At 37.7% G+C, this 19909-nt stretch overlaps 1 protein-coding gene across 4 annotated transcripts in view; it reads right to left on the reverse strand.

Moving 5' to 3' along the window:
• Positions 1 to 19909, reverse strand: part of KCNIP1 (potassium voltage-gated channel interacting protein 1) — a 369601-nt gene that overhangs the window by 80397 nt on the left and 269295 nt on the right. The window contains exon 1 of one of the 4 annotated variants that reach the window (XM_026696099.2): positions 860 to 1353. The exons of the other annotated variants lie outside the window; for them this stretch is intronic. Coding sequence (XP_026551884.1) covers positions 860 to 968 — 109 coding nt within the window. The 5' untranslated portion in view covers positions 969 to 1353. Of the gene's footprint in view, positions 1 to 859; positions 1354 to 19909 lie in introns of those variants that run through there. 4 annotated transcript variants of the gene reach the window in all.

The raw sequence follows: 19909 nt of genomic DNA on the forward strand, positions 1-19909 counted from the left end.
TTTTAATTTTAAGCACCAGCATGTCAACAGATATCTATTGTTGTTTTTTATGCCTCATGGGAAAGTGTTCCAATGGGAACACATTCAATGGGAATATGAAACTTGGCTGCTAAATGCCATGTAAACTATAAATATCAAACAACAAACTAGCATCTAACATTTTTAACAAAAGGAAGGAAAATTTATTTAATGTAAAAGTTTCTGTATTATTTCTACCACTAATTTGTTAAAGTGTTCTTTCTACCAAATACAGACACTCCTCCTTCTTATCCTCCTCATCCTCTTTCTCATCACCTTTTGTACTTTTTCAAGAATCATGTCCTTCAGAACTGACTGAGACTTACTTGGGAAGAAAACATGCTTAGATCCAGGCAGTTAAGACACCACTAATACTTCTCTCTGTCAAACAATGTACTCCTAAACTTCAGTGATGTACAGACATCCCAAGGGAGGCATATTCCACTAAACAAGAACTCAGGGTAGTAAAGTGAATTGCAATGGAAGGAGGGTGACACTTTTATATACATATTTCTTTTTAAAAAAGTTAAATCTCTCCTCTGTGAGAATCCCAGAAGCCTGCAAAAAGCAGAGAGCAAAATTCAGCATTGCAGGATTCAGCTGGAAGAATACATAAAAATAAAACTGATTATTTTTCCCCCTAAAACAAACCAATTCATGCCACTTTACTACGAATCTAAACTCAGGAGTTCAATGAGCTTAACCCCCAGTGAATGAGCATGTCTTAAATCTCAGCACATTATAACATTACATTAGACGATATTAATTTATATCATATTTACACACATACACAAACAACTGCATCAAGTTTTGAGCGGATAAAAGTTGTAGAGTCTCTTACCATCTGACAAGTCTATTAGTCCAAGGTAGTGCAAAAGTTTCAGAGAGGAACAAATCACCACCACAATCCCTAAAGTCTGGAGACCTTCCGACTCTCCTTTGCTCCACATCCTTTAAAGTAGCACACCAATCTGGTATGTTAAGAAAACGGCAGGCAGGAGTTGAAAGCAGGGGGAAAATCAGCCGTTTGAGGCTTTTCTTCCTGCTGCTCTGTTAGTGCAAACCTCATTTTCCTTCCTTCATCCCTCTGTTTCTCTCCCGTGTGTGAGGGAGTGTGAATCTCACCCTTTGCTCGTTTCCCTCTTCTTTCACCTACCCTCCTCCCTTAATACTCTTAAAGCTTATCATTTCTGTATTTTAACTGATGATTTAGTCTCTCACTCTGCCTCTCCTAGAGCAGTTTGTATCGTTCATTTAGAACAAAATTCCACGTTGCTAGTCATACAGCAGTGTCTATGGTGGAGCTGTTATTTTCCACTAGGGGTTATTTGTTTAACTCTTTTTCTTCTAGCTTTCGTTGCTTTGTAAGATGGAAGATGTGGTAGGAAATCTCTCCCCAGTTCTCTCTCCCCTATTGTGCTCTTCTTGATGCTCCAAGTAAGGTATCTGAGTCTCAAGACTTCCGTTCAGAAATATGCAGATAATCCAACTGAGGGCTTCAAATATGCCCAGGGGTCAGTTGAAGAAGTCGCAAGACCAAGCTAAGCAAAACCTCTGTTTCACTTGCTGCTGACACCACTACTAGTCTAGATACTCAGTTCAACTATTGGTCAATGAATGTAAAAACAGGGAGATGGTAAGTTATTAACTTATTTTAATATGTCCCCTGTTGGCCAAAGCATATGTATTTTGTCCTAGATTAATAATGCGGACCTCATCAATTATCAAGTCAAGCCTTATTAGGACATAGCAAGCCTTTTAGGACTGTGGACAGAATAGATCTTCCATTTAAAAAAAAAAAAAGTTTTGAAAAAAATTAAATCATTTCCAAGATGTCAGAGTTTGTGCCTTGAAGCCTCACAAGATATCCAGCAAGCTCCCCATAATTTTATAGGGTAATTTCAACTTCATTAACATTATTTTTATTTTTTTTATTAAAACTGGTTATTCAGTGTGTCAAAAGGCCTCTGACTCTGCCCTGTTCATATTAGATATTTGTGCTTGTGTTGTCTTTTTTCCCCAGATGATTAAATCCAGTCTTCTATCCAGCAGACTGTGTTTTTAGCTGTCAGAACTGTAGCCTGGAAAACTGGATGCTGAATTGATAATTGTCTTTATTCGTGTAAATTTATGTTCCATGTAAGCATGTCTTATTTAATTTTAAATGTTAAGACAACAGGACACAGCTATCCGATTCCAGATTTTTTAAAATTATATACATCTTGTGTATTTGCTTAGTGAAAGGAGAAATTTCCTGACAGAACATTAATCAGTGGAATGATTTGCCTCCAGAGTGCTCTAACACTGGAGGTTTGTCCAGCATTTCTCTGAAATAGTATATGGTTTCCTGCATGAGCAGCGGGTTGGGCTAGAAGACCTCTAAGGTCCCTTCCAACTCTGTTATTCTGATAAGTTACAGTTGTGCTTACTTCATGTTATTATATTCCTTTAAGATCATAACTGGGTTGCACATCATTTCACATAATTCTTAACCTATTCTAGAATTTTCTTTTAATATAGTCAACAGGTTTGGTCTTCGTATACATATATTTATTTCAAAATTTTGTTGGTTTAAATTTCTTCTTTTAAAAATCTTAACAATATGTGCCTTGGATAATACTGAAAGGATTATAAAGATCTAGGAGAGGAAAATGTAATTCTCTAACTACATAAGCTCATACATCAGGGAGTCAGCACATCTATTTTCATGCATGTCATTTCTTTCTTTAATCAAATTATATTTTTATTGAATCTTGGGGAAAAAAAAACAACTTAGAACATTATTGCAGTGTTAAATTGGATATTAATAGCAAATGCATAATGGAAATGATACTATTAAAGAATAATGATGAAATGTGTCTGTGCATTTGTGTGCTATCTTACACAGCATTTAAAGGTCAATCTTGCCAATTCAACTTAAGCACTCATGTGGATTTAAGCCTTTTTGCTGCTTCCTGGTTATTTTAACTATCAACATTTCCATCCAATGCATAGCCATCCGCAGAAACGATATGAGATTTCTACTTATGTTCCATTAAACACTATATAAATTTCCTATTCAGATATTGTTATTCAGTGCTGCAAAAGCTAAAAATGAGATGATGGGTTTTGTGTGTGGTGACATAAAAGGACTGGCATCCACGGTATTATTTCATTCTTAGCATGGTCAGCTATGTTTTTCAAAATTTATTTGGTGATGCCATAAATGTCATTCCTAGGTAGGTATAACTGGATAGTTTAAATTTATTTAAAATGTGTTAAAATCTCTTGAAAAGTAAAATGTCTACTCAAGGTGAGTTTCAGACCAATACTTATTAAAAGATCACATTTTTTTTCTTTTGCAAAAGTTCAAGAATACGGAGATATTCACTCTGAAAAAAAATGAAAGTATTATCTTAGAAGACAGAAGAAATACTGAAAGTGTTTTCTGAAGTGCCATCTGATATAACAATGCATCCAATTTCTTATATTATTTATCAGATTGCCATTCCATTTTTCTATGAGATCGCATTCTTTAAACCCACAAATCCAAATGCACTGCTCAGATGAGAGAAGTCCTAAGGAGATAGCTTGAGTCTAATAAGCTTTTATTGTGGAGCCCAACTTGAGTTACTTACGATCTTCAAGGAAGAAATAAATAGGCATTGCCATTTTAAGCGTATTGGCATATCAGTTCATCTGGCACTTGAGAGCATGCAATTTTTCAAAAACTTGGTTCCTTCCAGGCAGAGGAAGAGCACAAGAAATGAATCAGATTTGTCAGCTGTGTCATGGATTTTACATTCTGTTTTCTACTCTTGATACTCCCACCCAGGAACTGTGTGCAATTGTGAAGCCAGATCCTTCCTAGTTAACAACAGACTTGGGAAACATGAAGAAGATATGATAGAGTCCCTATTCCTGAAGTGCTGTCTACTCATTTTTCTGCCCACTGCGGTTTCTGGTTGAAAATGTTTTTAGTATTTCAAACCTTATCAATACCATTGCAAGACAAAAGACCATATCTTCATCTCTGACTTTATCATTATCTCTATGTATAATTTCTATCTCTATCAAGTACCTTTCCATTTTTCACAAAAGAATCAGTATCTCCAGATTATATTTACCTTCCAGGACCATTTCAGAAAAAGGAGCAATAACTCTGTTTAGTTATAGAATTAGAATTATTATTATTCAAGTTTCCTCCAGTATAAATAGCTAGTGTAGAGTTACAGAACTTAATATTTCTTTCTGATATTTCATCGTTTGTGATAAATCATCTTTCCTGCTGATAAAATATCCCAGGAATAGAAGTTGATACTTAGGAACCTGTATCTAGTTTGATTTGATAGCTGTAAGGAGGAGCAATCAGTTATGGGTAGAATTCCTGCAATTGTCTGGATTTTCATGCTAAATTATTCTCAAAGACAAAGTGGTAAGTCGATTACTAGCATACATCTAAGCTTCCCTTTTCTTCTAGACTTTAGAAATTGGGAACGGGAAAAGCCAATGCAAGTCTTTTGATTGTTTCCACCCTCATCTTTATATTTAAAACATGTGCCCACATACATGTTGCATATAATGTTATTGTTTGCCTTTGGATATTAATAACCCATATGTATAACATGGACTTGGATATGAACAACACATTTAAAGTTATTCTTTATGAATAATAGGTTTCGCTAGGTTTCATTTGCATTTCTCTTCAGTCCTCTTTATCCTCCAAATTTTCCAAAATTCATACACAAGATTCAGGAAATGAAAGAAAAAGGTGGAAGACAGTCTTGGGGAAAAAAAACACTTTCCTTTGGACAGGAGTAATATAAGAGAGATCACAAGTGCTGAGTTATTTAATACTGACAAGTAAAAACGATGCTTTATTGCCTTCCTTCCAATCTTCACTTCAAGATCTAAGCATTCCCCTGGCTCTAATTCATGACAGCCAAACCAGAAGGCAACTTTTGTTAAATAATCTACCCTTGCATAGTCAATTAATGAGAGAAAGAAGTCCTTTGCAGACTAATTTGGCCCTGAGGTCATCCCCACCTAACATGCCATGGCTCAAGTTTTTTTGAAGCTTCAGAAAATTTATTCAAATAAATTATTCTGGGACTATTATCAGGATCACAAAAAAAAAGTCTTTATAATGCCAGCATTAGGAGCAGGCATTGGTTTGCATTACCATCCTCTTGTATCATTCTTCTTTACTCAGCTTCCCCACCACCCCAAATCGTTTGAAGAAACTCTCAAAAATGCATATACCCATCATACTCTTAAGTGCCTTACAGTGCTCTGTAAAAGTTAAAAGTGGCCAGAAGTTTCTATCTAAGAAAATAATAATAATAAAATGCTGTATAAAATATAAAATTATAAGTTTTGGTGACAGGTTATAGATTAGACTTTATAATTAGACTTGGACAAGCTTTGATGTTCTTGATATGCCTTGAACTCAGCTAGATTGCTTCTCCTCAATAGCATACAACCAAGCTCTATAGCATTAATTTATCAATGTGTCTAAAACCAAAAGATGTGCATGAAAACAACTTTTGAACTAATAAATGAAAATCACATACACACAAACACATCTTATTGGGGAGGGAGGAACAACAACAACTCTGGAAACAAGAAGAAGAAGAGAAGAAGAAAGAAGAAAGAAGAAAGAAGAAGAAAGAAGAAGAAGAAGAAGAAGAAGAAGAAGAAGAAGAAGAAGAAGAAGAAGAAGAAGAAGAAGAAGAAGAAGAAGAAGAAGAAGAAGAAGAAGAAGAAGAATGCAAAACTCCCTTTTATCTTTAAGTAGTCGTGTGCAAAACCTTTCAGTAGTAAAGGAGATAAAATATAGAGTTGTTCAAATCACAGATAATGACTTAAAAGGATTCCCCATACACAGACATAAAGAAAAATATAAAGCTCTGGACAAACCACAAAATACTGACTGCTCCTAATTTAGAGGCAACTTTGCTGTAAAGAAGTTCTACATTATATAAACTGCACACTCACTGGGTTTATATGGAAAAGAAATAAATCCTCAGAAAAAATAAAATAAAATTATAACTCAATCATCTAAGTAGGAAGCAAAGTCTTCTGCTTGATTTCCAACTTCTTGTGAAATTCACCCTTTAATCAAGGACTTTCTATTTATCTAACTCTGGTAACCATTTTCTGCCTCTATTTTAAAAGTCTCTATCCAAAGTGCAGTATGATAAGACAACCTTTCTGTCTTTATGATTGTCTTGAATGTAGATTAAAATTCATATAGGCAGTGAGAAACTGAAATCTCATTTGACTATTAACTACAATGGAAATGAATGAAACCTGCCTATTGGTATAGACCCATCCAGTCCTAACTAATGGAGGACTAAAGCACCTGTTCAGGGTCTTGGTAATATCTTCCAATCAGAAACATAATCTTGCCTGCTATTATTATGTCTCATAAAGATTCAATTGAATAAGTTCTACCCCAAGCTTAGAAGCTTAAGGTTTTGTACTTATATCTCCCATGATCTAAACTGCATCTTATTAGATAAACCTTAGATCCCAGAGAATGACATTCAGATTTAAGGTGTGAAATACATTCAGATTTTGCTCGGAAAGGTTCCCAGATACATAAGAAACAAAAAAAGAAAGAAAGAAAGAAAGAAAGAAAGAAAGAAAGAAAGAAAGAAAGAAAGAAAGAAAGAAAGAAAGAAAGAAAGAAAAGAAAACCAAGTTCTCTGCAAATCCTAAAGTCAAAGTTTCATTTTTTTTCTAACTCAAGCACAAAATCCAGAAGTAGTTTCCAAATAGGGAAAAAATATAATATAAACTTAATTGACTTCAACATGACCATTTTGAATGGCTATAGGAACTTGATGATAGCTTCAAATGGCTCCCAGGAATATTTTTAAAACAGAGGACACAGTAATATAGCTTATCATAAAGCACATCCTACATTCTTATTGTTAGCCCAAATAACTCTGACTGTATTTACTTCATTTCCATACCAGAATTCCATTAGAATATCACTAAGTTATTTCATTAATCTATGTATGTCATGCTAGAGAATGACAGCAGAGAAGAATCACTGCATTTACTGATCCCCATCTCTGAAATCTCTCCTCCCCTGACAATAAGCAACTGAAGTAGTAAGTAGCTAAAAACTTATTTGTCAAGAATACTTTAAGTTGGATTATTGCACAAAGGAAGCAGTTGGAGGCAATTACCTGAATGGCCCTTCCAAATGCTGCAATTCTATGCTTCTATGAAACTGTTTTTGGGTAGCATGATTGCTTTAATACTATTGGGAACTATGCTATAATGGAAAAATAGTATTCAAGTATTAAAAGCATTGCAAGGTTAGTAAACTCTGATGCAAACTGATCTCTATTCCAGCCACTCACCCATTGTTAAATGGCTTCCAAAATGTAGAGATCCATTTCATGAGCCACCAGAATTATTAATTTGTTACTAGGCAATAAAGTCATTAATCATTACAAAAAGAAGTCATGTAATACGAGGGCTATCAATTCCTTAAAATATTTTTAATATGACCCTATATTAGTATAAAATAAGGATAAATTCTCTGAACGTTATATTAACACTTGTAATTTTGAAATTGAACCCCTTACAATTCAGAAAGTCCCTTATTCTTTGATTATGTTAACAATTTGTGAAAAACACATTATACCTTTCCTTGCTGTGTGTGCTGCTGCTAAACCAAAACCCGGAAAACTGTTAGGCTTGTTGCAAACGGTTGCTGAACCAGAGAGGCCAAAGCAGGAAAAAGCCATAACTTCATAGTGAATTTACCCAATAACACAGGATACACAATAAGCTGGACGATAATCGATTTGTTCTCAAAGCAAGCTCATTTCATCCCGTGTGCAGGACTACCATCTGCAAAATGTTTAACCTGTCTCTTTATTACACATATCTACCAGTTGCATGGAGTTCTGAAACGTATCATATCAAACAGAGGTGTTCAATTTACTGTGAGATTTTGGAGGTCGTTTCTGCAATTAATTGGGTCTGCACAGGGACTCAGTACAGTGCATCACCCTAGCACCAATGGGGCATCAGAACAAACCAATGCCGCTGTAGAGAGATACCTGAGAGGCTACATTTCCTATCAGCAAATAGACTGGGCCAGTCTTCTTCCATTTGCAGAGGTGGCCTTTAACAATGCTGTCCACCAGAGAACTGGTTACACTCCATTTTGGGTGGTATATGAAATAGACTTCCAGCTAATACCGGAATGGCCACAACCACCACAGGTTCAGGAATCGTTGAGTGAATGGGTGGAGGTGATACAAAGCACCTGGGAGTGTGTGAGGTGTGCCTTGAAACATGCAGGGATAGTGCACAAGACATATGCTGAAAAACATCGATGAGAAGGGAAACCTTTCCAAGTAGGGGACCTGGTGTATTTATCAACGAAATACATAAACCTACCCAGACCAAGTAAGAAATTGGGTCCTAAATATATTGGGCCTTTTAAAATTACCAAAGTTATCAATCCAGTAACCATTGAATTGAAACTACCCCCTTTCCTGGGAAAGATCCATCCAGTATTTCATAGTATTTTGTTGACTACTATGACTACTTTTTGCTCTACTATAGAGCAAAAACCAGTTACGATCACCTGGGCCACTGAATAACAAACAATATGAAATCAAAAAGATATTGGATTCATGAATAAGACAGGGGAAAACACAATACCTGGTTCGATGGAAGGGATACCCCCTTAGTGAAGCTTCATGGGTAAACAAACCCGACACGAGACCCCTATTCTGCTGAGAAAGTTCCATACCCAATATCCAAATAAGGAGGGGGGTTGTGACTAATGTGTTAATTGTATTTCATAGGCGGAGGCCTGGTAAAGGGGGTCTGCATGACAAGCCCTACCCCTCAGGAGCACTGTTGTTTTAAAGCACTGGATGTCTCCTTTCATCTAGCACTGGCCCCCATCATGCTGATCATGGTGGCATCTTCCAAGGGGCTGGCTGCATGGGGGAAGGCTCTGGAGGCTGCTGCTGCTGATGTGGTGCATTGTGACTCCCCGGATGGACGCTACAGCGATGGCTGTTAATGTCTTGTTGGGACTTTAAGGATGGGGGAGGTGAACAGGATGATTGCGTCTGGGGCTGCAATGATGATGCTTCTAGGGCTGTAATTGCTGTAAATTGCTCAGGGCTTGTCATAGGAGAGGGAGGAGCTGCTGAGATAATGAAGCTCAGTACTAGCAACAGTCTGAGTGAAGTTGAAGTAATGCTAGCCAAGATTGCATCAGCAACCTCCTTATGTAATTACAGGGAGTGTTCGGAAGAAGGGTGGTGGGAGGAGATGAGGTTAATGAGATAATAATAACATGGGTGTGTATAAAGGGGGGGGGGGGCGGAATTGTTACTCTGTAAGGCTGTTTTTCTCTCAAAACCCTTATTTTACTTTCTGTAAAATAATTTTAACTAATGGCATTCATATTCTTTTTATCAAGATTTCTAGGAAGAAAGAGGGCTCTGTTATTTTTCATTCTGTCAGGATTTTTTTAATGCATTCCAACTGCCATCCATATTCAACTTCAGTCATTTGCCTGAATTATTTACATAAACCTATAAAGGACTGTAAAAGGAAATGATGGAATTCATAGTAGCAAGTAAATCTGCAATGCGATGTAAGCAGTGTTCGAACTAACAAGATTGTTGCAACATTCTCAGCGTCATGCCTATTCCTTTTGAAGGCTGTATATCCTCCCCATTCTGCCTTATCAAGCCATTATTGTTTTTGGAAATGGATTGGCCTTTTGGAGATGAAGAGACTTTCCAACTGAGGAACACAGCAATTTAGAAAATTATTTATTAGATTCTTTCTGGCCCCAAGGTAATGTAACAAATACACAGAACAATATGAAAGTGAATGTACAAAATGGGAAAAAAAGTTGAAAATTACACCACTACAGAGCCAAGAGTCCTAAAACTAAGGAGTTCCATAATTGGCATGCAGTCACATAGCAGAAACTGTACTCATTTCCATCTATCTTATTCCTGTTGTACATAAAATGATTCAGTACTGCCTCTAGTTGTACATAAAGTGGTTTAGTACTGAGTCTGTGTAGTATTTCATATCAGTGTTTTTCTGGCATCATCCTGATGATTCTTGAATGCAAAGCATGTCTTTAGCTATAGTCCAGTTATATCCATCATTTGAATCAAAGACCTTCAGTGAATCTGAAGTAAAATGATAAAGATAACAGTGATGTGAGAACAAATCTATTAGTAGATATTAGATATGATGGCTAAGCAGTGGCTCAGATCATGACAAAAAGAGCTCTCTGCTTTCCAGGGACATTAACAAAAAGACAGTTGGATATTCCCTCCAGCAGCTGCTATCTTTTAATGGGATTATGCATCTGCCTTCTCAGATGCAGCATGATGTTAATAAAGACATAGGAACTTTCAGACATTGCCAGCCAGTACTACCTGCCTGATATGAAGAAGAAACTTTCCTTATAAAATGTATCTTGCAAGCAGATTCGACAATGCACTAGAAGTACAAATGTTTCATTTTTATCAATCTTCTCATTCTTTAGATAGTAATAAGATAAGAATGGTTTTGATATTCCTCTTCTGTTTACCATCTACCCAAATCCACTGGGTAATGCCATTCATCAGTTTGGGGTCAAGTAGCATTAGTATGCTGATGATAGCCAGCTGTATATCTTGAGTCAGTGGTTCCCAAACTTTTTCAGTCCACTGCCCCCTTGGAGCAACAAACTCATCATTGGTGCTCCCCCACCCAAGGGTGGGATTCAAATTTCTGTGGGCATGGCCTAATTTGAGGGTGTGGCTTGCTGATCACGTGACTGACTGGGCATGGCTTGGTGGTCACATGACCGGGTAGGTGTGGTTTGGTGGGCATGTGACTGGGTGGGCATGGCCAGGTGACTGGCAAACTAAATACAAGTGGTATTTATTTAGCAAGTGTTTTAATTTATGACTGGCCTCCCCAGAGCTACTTGACCTGTTTTTGGAGTTTTGACAACCATGCACACACATATACACACACTCCCTTCCAACCCTGCTGGAGCGGGTCTTTGGACTAGAATGTGCAAAGCATCTCTGATTAGATTCTAGTAGTGAATAGAATCTAATCAGAGATGCTTTGCCGATTCTTGTTGATTTGTTTTATTTGTATTTCTTTATTTTATGTTGCTGAATTGCACTGACATGTGTGTCCCTTCTTGTGCACAGCCCAGAAGCTTTTGTTATTCTTTGCAGCAAAAATTACCAACTTCTGGCTTTGCTCTACTTTTCAAATGTGCCGGCACTGCCGCATTCTAGGTGCTGGCACCGCAGGTCCACCCCATTGAGCCCGCTGCACCAGAGGGACCTCCCCAAGCAAGTCCAAGTGGAGCAGTGCACCAAGTCAATGGGATGTACCTGAGAGAGGGAAAGAGAGAAAGCGAAAAGAAACAGAGAGAGAAAGAGAGAAGGAAGTAAAGAAAGAGAAAAGGGAAAGAAAGAAAAAGGGACAAATAAAGATGGGGGATGGAAGGAAGGGACAGAAAGAAAAAGAAATAAAGAAGGAGGGAGGGAGGGAGGAGAAAGATAATGAGATATCTATTCTAGTCCAATCACCTGCTCCAGTAGGCTTAGAAGGGAGTGTGTGTGTGTGTGTGTGTTTTCTCCTTGTAATTTACCAGTACATTTTGGTTTTGCCTTCTTCAGAATTGGCACTATAATTCATTGGGGAAAAGTAATTTTTTAGGGTGGAGGTCTGGTCCAATGGATGCTGTTTAAAGTCTCAACAAAATGTGAGAGCTTCCTGATCTTCTTGACCATGTTTTGTCCACAAAATCTTTAATAGAAGCCAAATGTGCTGGCAAAGATGTTTCAATGTGGAAAAGGGCCTCAGTCTAAACTAGGCCTCATTCAATCTGATGCATCAGGTCTGTCTCTCTCTCTCTCTCTCTCTCCCTCCCTCCCTCCCAGACTGGCTTTGCTGTACTTTCCTGATGCAACAGAGAGACAGATAGGTAGGTAGGCAGGTAGATATATTGATAGGTAGGTAGGTAGGTGGGCAGGCAGGCAGGCAGGCAGGCAGGAAGACAGACAGACAGACCTTTTGGATGAATGGATGAATGGATGAATGGATGGATGGATGGATGGATGGATGGATAGATAGACAGATAGATAGATAGATAGATAGATAGATAGATAGATAGATGTATTTATGGATGGATGGATGGATAGATGGATTGATGTATGTAGATAGATAGATAATATATTGGTAGGTGGGTAGGTAGGTAGGCAGGCAGGCAAGCAAGCAGGCAAGCAGGCAGGAAGACAGATAGACAGACAGACTTTTTGGATGTATGTATGGATAGATGGATGGATGGGTAGGTAGGTAGGTAGACTAATAGATGGATTGATGGTATGGATGTATGGATAGGAAGGTAGGTAGGCAGGCAGACAGACAGACAGATAGACAGACCTTTTGGATGGATTGATTGGTAGATAGATAGGAAGGCAGAGGAAGGGGAACTTTGACCACATGCCCAATATCCAGGATCCTGCTCAACCAAGCCTGCTCCTCTTTGTAGTTGCCATGCCTGACAGCAAGTTGACAGGTTGCCCCTCCCACCATTGATCAGCCTCCCAAGCGCCCCCCCTCCCTGGGCACTCACATTGTAGAGGACGGTGCTGTTCCCTCCAGGAAGCCCAGGGCAGCATTGGAAAAGTAGAGCAAAGCTGTGCCACAGCCGCCGCTGTGTTTGAGGCACCACCCCTGCAGGCACGTCAGGAAACATTGAATGTAGTAGCAGCAGCACGGCTTTGTTCTAATTTCCCAACGCTGCGCCACTACTTGCCCTGGGCTTCCTCAACCCTTCCCTGTACTGGCTCCAGGAAAGAGGGAACAGCAGCGCCCTTTATGATGTGAGTGCCCCAGGAGGCAGGGCAGCTTGGGAGGCTGATCCCCAGTGGGAGAGGTAGCCTGTGAACTTGCTGTCAGGCACAGGAACTACAAAGAGGGGTGGGCTTGGCTGAGCGGCATCCTGGATATTAGGCATGTGGTCAAAGCCCCCCTTCCTCTGCCTCCCCCTAAGTGATCCATGGATGCCATTGACTGTTGCACCAAAGCGGTGCAAGGGGCTCAACGGGGTGAGCCTGCTGAGCTAACACCTCGAATGCCCCCCTGCCGCATCTTACTGCCCCCTGCTGGTCCCCTTGCCTGGTCCCCTTAGTGTCCTCCTAAGGCATGCCCCTAAGGGGTAGTATCGCCCACTTTGGGAACCACTAGGCTCGATTGATCAAGTAATGCTGTTGAAGTCTTGTCCCAGTGTTTGGAGACTGCAAAGAACTAGATGGAGAGGGAAAAAACTAAGCTTGAACTCTAGCAAGACTATGTGTCTGTGGGCATTTGGGCCCTTCAACCTAGAAATCTTCCATCTTTAGTTGAATTTGGAACAGGTACGCAATCTGAAGGTTTTCTTGAATTTGCAGCTTATGCTTAATGAGAAAGTGGCAGCTATACAAAGAAGATCTTTGTACAGATTTATCTTATGAGTCAGTTGCATCATTTGCTGAATATGGAGGCCCTCCAGGTAGCCACTTATACCTGAAATGCCTATGAGTAGATTATTGCAATGTGATCTATATGAATCTGTCCTTGAAGATCACTCAGAAGTTAAACCTGGTCCAGTCTGCCTTGATTTGTGCATGAGATATCACAACTGTACAAGATGCATTGGTTGCCAATTAATTTCTGGATGCAATTCAAGTGCATAAGGTAAAGGTTCCCCTCTACCATGTACCTTATACATGCTAGTCGTTTCTGGCTCTAGAGGCCAGTGCTCATCTTCATTACAAAGCTGAAGAGCTAGTGCTGTCCGAAGACGTCTCAGTGGTCATGTGGTCAGCATGACTAAATGCTAAGGGTGCATGGAATGCTGTTACTTTCCCACCAAAATGGTCCCTATTTTTCTACTTGCATTTTTACATGCTTTTGAACTGCTAGGTTGGCAAAAGCTGGGACAAGTAACAGGAGCTCACTCCAATACACGGTGCTAGGGATTTGAACTGCCAAATTGCCAACCTTTCTAATCGACAACCTTAGCATCTTAGTCACCATGTCCCTTTTCAAGTGCACAGGGCCTGTTTATTTAAGGGACTGCCTATCTCTAATCGTATCCATCCATCCATTCTGTCATGATCACTCAAAATGAGTGCACTCTGGATCTCTCTGATTAAACCATGCTACTTGTTGTGACCCAGGAAGTACTCTTTCTGTCATGGTGCCTACCATCTAGAACAAAACTGGCTCCAGTCCCTGAGTCCCTGAGTTCACACCTTGCTGATGTTCAAGAAATCCCTGAAAACCCAGCTGTTACCTCAGGCTTTGGCTAGGAAGGATGTTGATTCCCTATAAGATTTTATCTGTTTGAAGAATTGCCTTTTCGGGATGTGTATGATTGATGTCTTTTACCATTTTATTATGTTTCAGAGTTGTATACCACCCAGAGTCTTAGGAACAATAAATAAATAAATGGGCTATCTCATGGGAAAGGCAACCTTTTTGGTTTCCTGCCACAGTATGCTCATGTAGTTTGTAATAGTTGAATGTTCCCCCAAACAAATAAGGAAGCGGAGAAGCTGGAAATACATTAGAGTTATAGTGATCTTCAGAAGCCCATCTGTTAACAATTGGAACACTGCGTTTTTAACTAACTGCAATCTCCAGATCAAAAGCAATGCCATGCAAAATGCATTAGAATGATGTAACTGGGATGTTACTAAGCATGCAGAGTGATGGCTCTGCATGTTTTCTCCAGGAAAAGAAATCAACATTCCCAGCTAAAGCTGATGAAAAAGGTTCCTGGTTACCAACACCATTTGGGTATCCAGAAGCAATGATAAATCCAGGAGGCTTAAATCTGGACCTAATTCTTACAGAAGAATGCAGTCTTCATTTAAAACAGACTATAAATCTAAGAAAAGAACCCCCAAGAAATGATAGTTCTGTGTATCTAGCTTACCCACATCCAGTCCACATGCTATAAAATTATTTCTGCTCAATTATCTTCTTTATTTGTATTCTTTTTTAAATTCTTCTTCTGCCTAGTCTGTGATACTAGTTTGCAGGACTCATTTCAATTATTCCATCTCAAGTACTTCATCTTATATTTGTCAGCTCTTGAATTTCAGTAGCTGATAATTTATCAACTGGTGTTAGCATCCTCATTTTCTCCTTGTAGCCTTAACTATTTGAAACCAATTTCTGTTATGTCAAGAATTAGTTGATAAAATGTTGATAAATTAGTTGATAAAGTTCATGAATAAGCTAGGCTCACTGTAAATATACAGTGGAAATCAACAAGCAGGAAACAGAGTTCTGAGAATTTACTTTGCTAGCATGTTTATACAGTATAAAGCAATACTTGCAAAAATCCAAATATTTGTGCTGAAAACTCATTTTTGGAAAGCATTGAAGATAACCATCAGAATTGCCAGCAGCTTTCCCATTTGTTATTGGGTGATCAGGGAGTGTGAAAGACAACTTACCCCCTTCCACATTCCACTATGATCATAGATTGCTAAAAATCACCACTATATTACAAATATGTAATAGACGCTGAAAAATAAGATGGAGACACTTTCATTGACACTCAATAGTCCATTCATATACATGCAGAAAGAAAGTCTTTGTAAATAAGATTGCATGCATACTTGCTTCCATTCAAAGAAGAACCAAGTGGTTTTCATCTTACGTATATTTTAAATTTTATAAATATTCACATACTGAAAAAAACACCCCCTTAATTTTGAAGACCAGAATAGAACAAATACCTTTTAAGCTAACATTATTGCAAAAGAATTAAAGTCTTATATCATGTTCTAATTGTTTTTAATCCAAAGCATGGACTGAAGTTAGATAGAATGAATGGGGCCAATGAAAAGAAAGAGAAGTCTGACAACTACTGTACAAGCTATAAACTAAGGTACATAAGGCAAGTATATATTTATTACTTTGCTGCCAACTCTTGCAAATAAGATGCAATTACAACATATAATATACATTTTAGAGATGATTATTTAAATGGGTAAACTTGAATCAATTTTAATTAGAATGCATTACCTTGTACATGAATCATAAGGTGAGAAGATAATGAACAGATGGTTTCATATGGGACTCTATTTACCTGGAACCATATTTCACAAGTTTTGATATTTTCAACTCATAAAATTTAATTATTTAAGCTATTTAAGCAGTCATTTCTATTTTAAAGAGAACCCACAATCAGTTCATATCACCATACGAAATGAGATTGTCTTCTACCTAGTCAAATTAAACTTTGCTGGTGGTTGCAATGCAAAGATGTCATAAATGAATTCACCAAGTTTTAAACTCCCTCTCCCTCTCTCCCTCTTGGTTTGGATCAAAGAACACATATGCATAAAGAACACTGGGTGACTATCTAACATTCTGCATATGCTTTGTCACTTAAATACATCACAGTTAATTTTTTTTTTTTTACAATGACAAGCTAAATTTCTTGCAATTTTAGATTATTCATGTGCTGACTAAAACTACATTTAAAGAAGTCAGAGAATGTGGGGAAATGTACAAATTCAATAATACTTTGTTTTCTTCTAACCAGAGGGAGTTATTAAAGTAGTATGTGCTTTCTGAAAAAGATTAAAGTGAATTATTTCCACGAGTAAAGACAAATCTCTCCTTAGGGACAATGTTTGGATGATGGGCTTGGTGACATTTGTGGAATTGTGAGTTCTTCAAGGATGGGGGAAAAGTTGGAGATGATTTAGACAAAGATGAAACTGCAATATTTTTACAGTGAAATTGTGCCTACGAACATTCCTTGAGTAACAAAATATGGTTGTGCCCCCTGACTTACTACATATTGAATATTCAGCATATCTATAAAAATATTTTTCAGAGAGTTTCTTTGAACATCTCACTTTTTTTACTACACCATAATTAGCTAATAATGAAGTATTTGTTATGATTGGCAAATTTATCTTGAGTCGAGGTTAGCATACTATAGAGTTCATAGGAATATTAATATCTCCAGAGAGGTAATCTGTTGCAGGACAGACTTTTTATAATTCATACCAAAGAGAATATTCCCTATTTATTCTCTTCAGAAACACAAGAGCAAAAAAACATTCCTTAAGTTATTCCTCCCTATAGCTAATGGCTACTACATATATTTATTTCTTTGCAGATGTACAATTTCCAAGAATTAACATTAACTCTAGAGACTTCAGTTTGATTTTGATTTTTTTAAATTATCATTACAACCCGTTCTTTTTAAGCCACTTTCAAAAATTACTGTACTGAAAAATGATTTTTCTATTTCCAATTAAGAACATGACTTTTCTTTTACCATATTAGAAGTTGCATGTATCAAGCTGTACTCTTTTCATACTTAATAAAGCAATTGCCCCTTTCAAGGGGTATCAGTGTTGCACAGTTGCAATAATAATGATTTTAAGCTGTCAATTTGCTATGCACATCTAATGTTGATGTTTGATTTATGCTGTTTCTAAATATTAGAAGTATGAAAGAAAACAGATCTTACAATGTTAAAAATCAGAAAATTGCATATATGTTTCTTTAAATTTCACAGAATTCAGTGGGTTTATCCCTATTTAGTATAGATTTGTAGTTGAAATCACACATTATGATGTAACAACTAGTTATTATTTGAGTGCCAAATAAGTGACACATTCTAAAAATAACTGTCTTTGCTCTATTTTATAAAAGTCTTCAGATTAACATTTTACATTCACAGTCACTTTGAAGCAAAAGTCCAGATCTAATTTGAGGGTGTACTAATGGCTATAAATCTTAACAATTCTTTCAATCAAAGTGCAGAAAAAAGAGCATACATTAGCAGGGTGTGCAAGGCATTTTATGAAGCAGGGATGCAGTAATACTTCAAAGAGAAGTACTTCAGACAAATGTTCATGTTTTCTGAATCACTTCTTTCAAACGCTTTGCATAAAGGCTACATATAGCCCTGTTTGAAAGAGTTGACTCCATAGAAATGCGAATATCATCCCTTGACACCATAGTAGCATCCCTGGACACTTTAAATGAAAGATTAACTAGCCTTGAAAAAAAAAAAGACACAACAAAAAAACCTGAACATCCAATAGCTACAAACCAAAACTGCAACCTAATACACAAAAAAACATAAATCCAACAAATAATGATATCCTAATCCTCGTCAGAGAAGCTGTCGAGCTTGAACGAAAGTGTCCTAATGCCATCTTATTTGGTCTAGAGGACATCAATAACAATGATGATATCACAATTGTCTGCAATATCATCAGTGACTATCAAACATCTCCCCTGATGAAATACTTGACAATTCCCGCATTGTCCGAGAGCTCAAAAACAGAGACGGCTCTGTGGCCCAACGCTTCTGCAGAGTCATTTGCAAAAATGAATCAAGCAAACGTAAATACATTTATACTATAAATTAACTCTCCAAAAACAACACCAACCATAAAAACCTCTGATCTTGTCCTGACCTAACCTTATAGCAACGTGCCCGCTCCCGTATACTATGTACAGAACTCAAAAATCTTCTAGACAATGGAGAGAAGGACCTGTACATTGATTACCATGCAGACTGTATCAAAAGAAAGTCACACAACCCACAACTCAGCATCCAACTCTACTTCAACCAATCCACCATCACTCAAAACTAGGCACGCATGCCCCCAACTACCTCAATTCAAACTACAACTGGCCTTAAATGCAAACTACTCGATGCAAGAAACCTTGTAAATAAAATACCTGAATTTCTCCTCTTACTAAATACAGCTAAATTTGGCATCATATATGTCTGTGAAACATGGCTCAATGCATCTCTCCCTGACTCCATTACCACAGTAAGAGACTATCATGTTTACCGATCAGATCGTGAAATCCGTAAAGGAGGTGGTGTTGCTATCTTCTATAAAAAGTCCTTATGTCTAAAAAACATCCAAGTTACCCAAGAGCTTGCTCTTCCTGAGACCATTATCTGTGAACTGTCCTTAAATATCACATTGCGATTCTTACTATGTTGCAGAGCCCCTGATTATGACATTGAACATGCAAACAAACTAAATACACTACTAACATGGGCAGCATCCTGCCCACATGTTTTTATCTTTCTTGGTGACTTCAATCTACCTCATATTAACTGGACCCTTACAACTGAACCCACACATGCAACCTTCTACAATGCTGTAACAAATCTGGGACTGGAACAACTAGTAATCAACAACACTAGACTTAACAACTGCCTCAATCTCATCTTCTGCAATAGTTTGAATTCAATTTACGGAATACAAATTAAAGAACCCTTTTCCAACAATGACCACAACATGATTGACTTTTGTCCCAACATACATCCACACAAAAATCATCACAACAAAAAAAACCCCAATTATAATTTCAAAAAAGGCAACTATGATCTCATAATCATTGATCTCTCTTCCCTTGATTGGCAATTTCTATTCACTGGATGCAATACTGTTGAAGACCATTACAACATATTCTTACTAGAAATCAAAAGAGCCATCAAACTATATGTACCAATAACAACTCCCAAAACCAGGAAAAACATATTACCCATAACAATAAGGAAGCTTCAATCCAAAAAGAGATCACTTTGGTGAAAAAACAAATCTGATCATGTTGCCAACTTCAAAAGGTGATACAAAAATCTATGCCACCAGATAAAAACTGAATGCACCAATTATCACATTAAACAAGAGGAAAACATTCTACGCATAAATTCCACCCGTGCTTTCTACAATTTTGTAAACAACAAACTAAAAGACTCAAGGTCCATCCCACCCCTGAAAGGACTGAATGGCAAAGACTGCAGTGATGATACCATCAAAGCAAATCTCTTTAACAC

This window comes from Pseudonaja textilis, chromosome 2 (assembly GCF_049901715.1).
Source record: "Pseudonaja textilis isolate UNSWEBS1 chromosome 2, rPseTex1.2, whole genome shotgun sequence".
Lineage (NCBI taxonomy): Eukaryota > Metazoa > Chordata > Lepidosauria > Squamata > Elapidae > Pseudonaja > Pseudonaja textilis.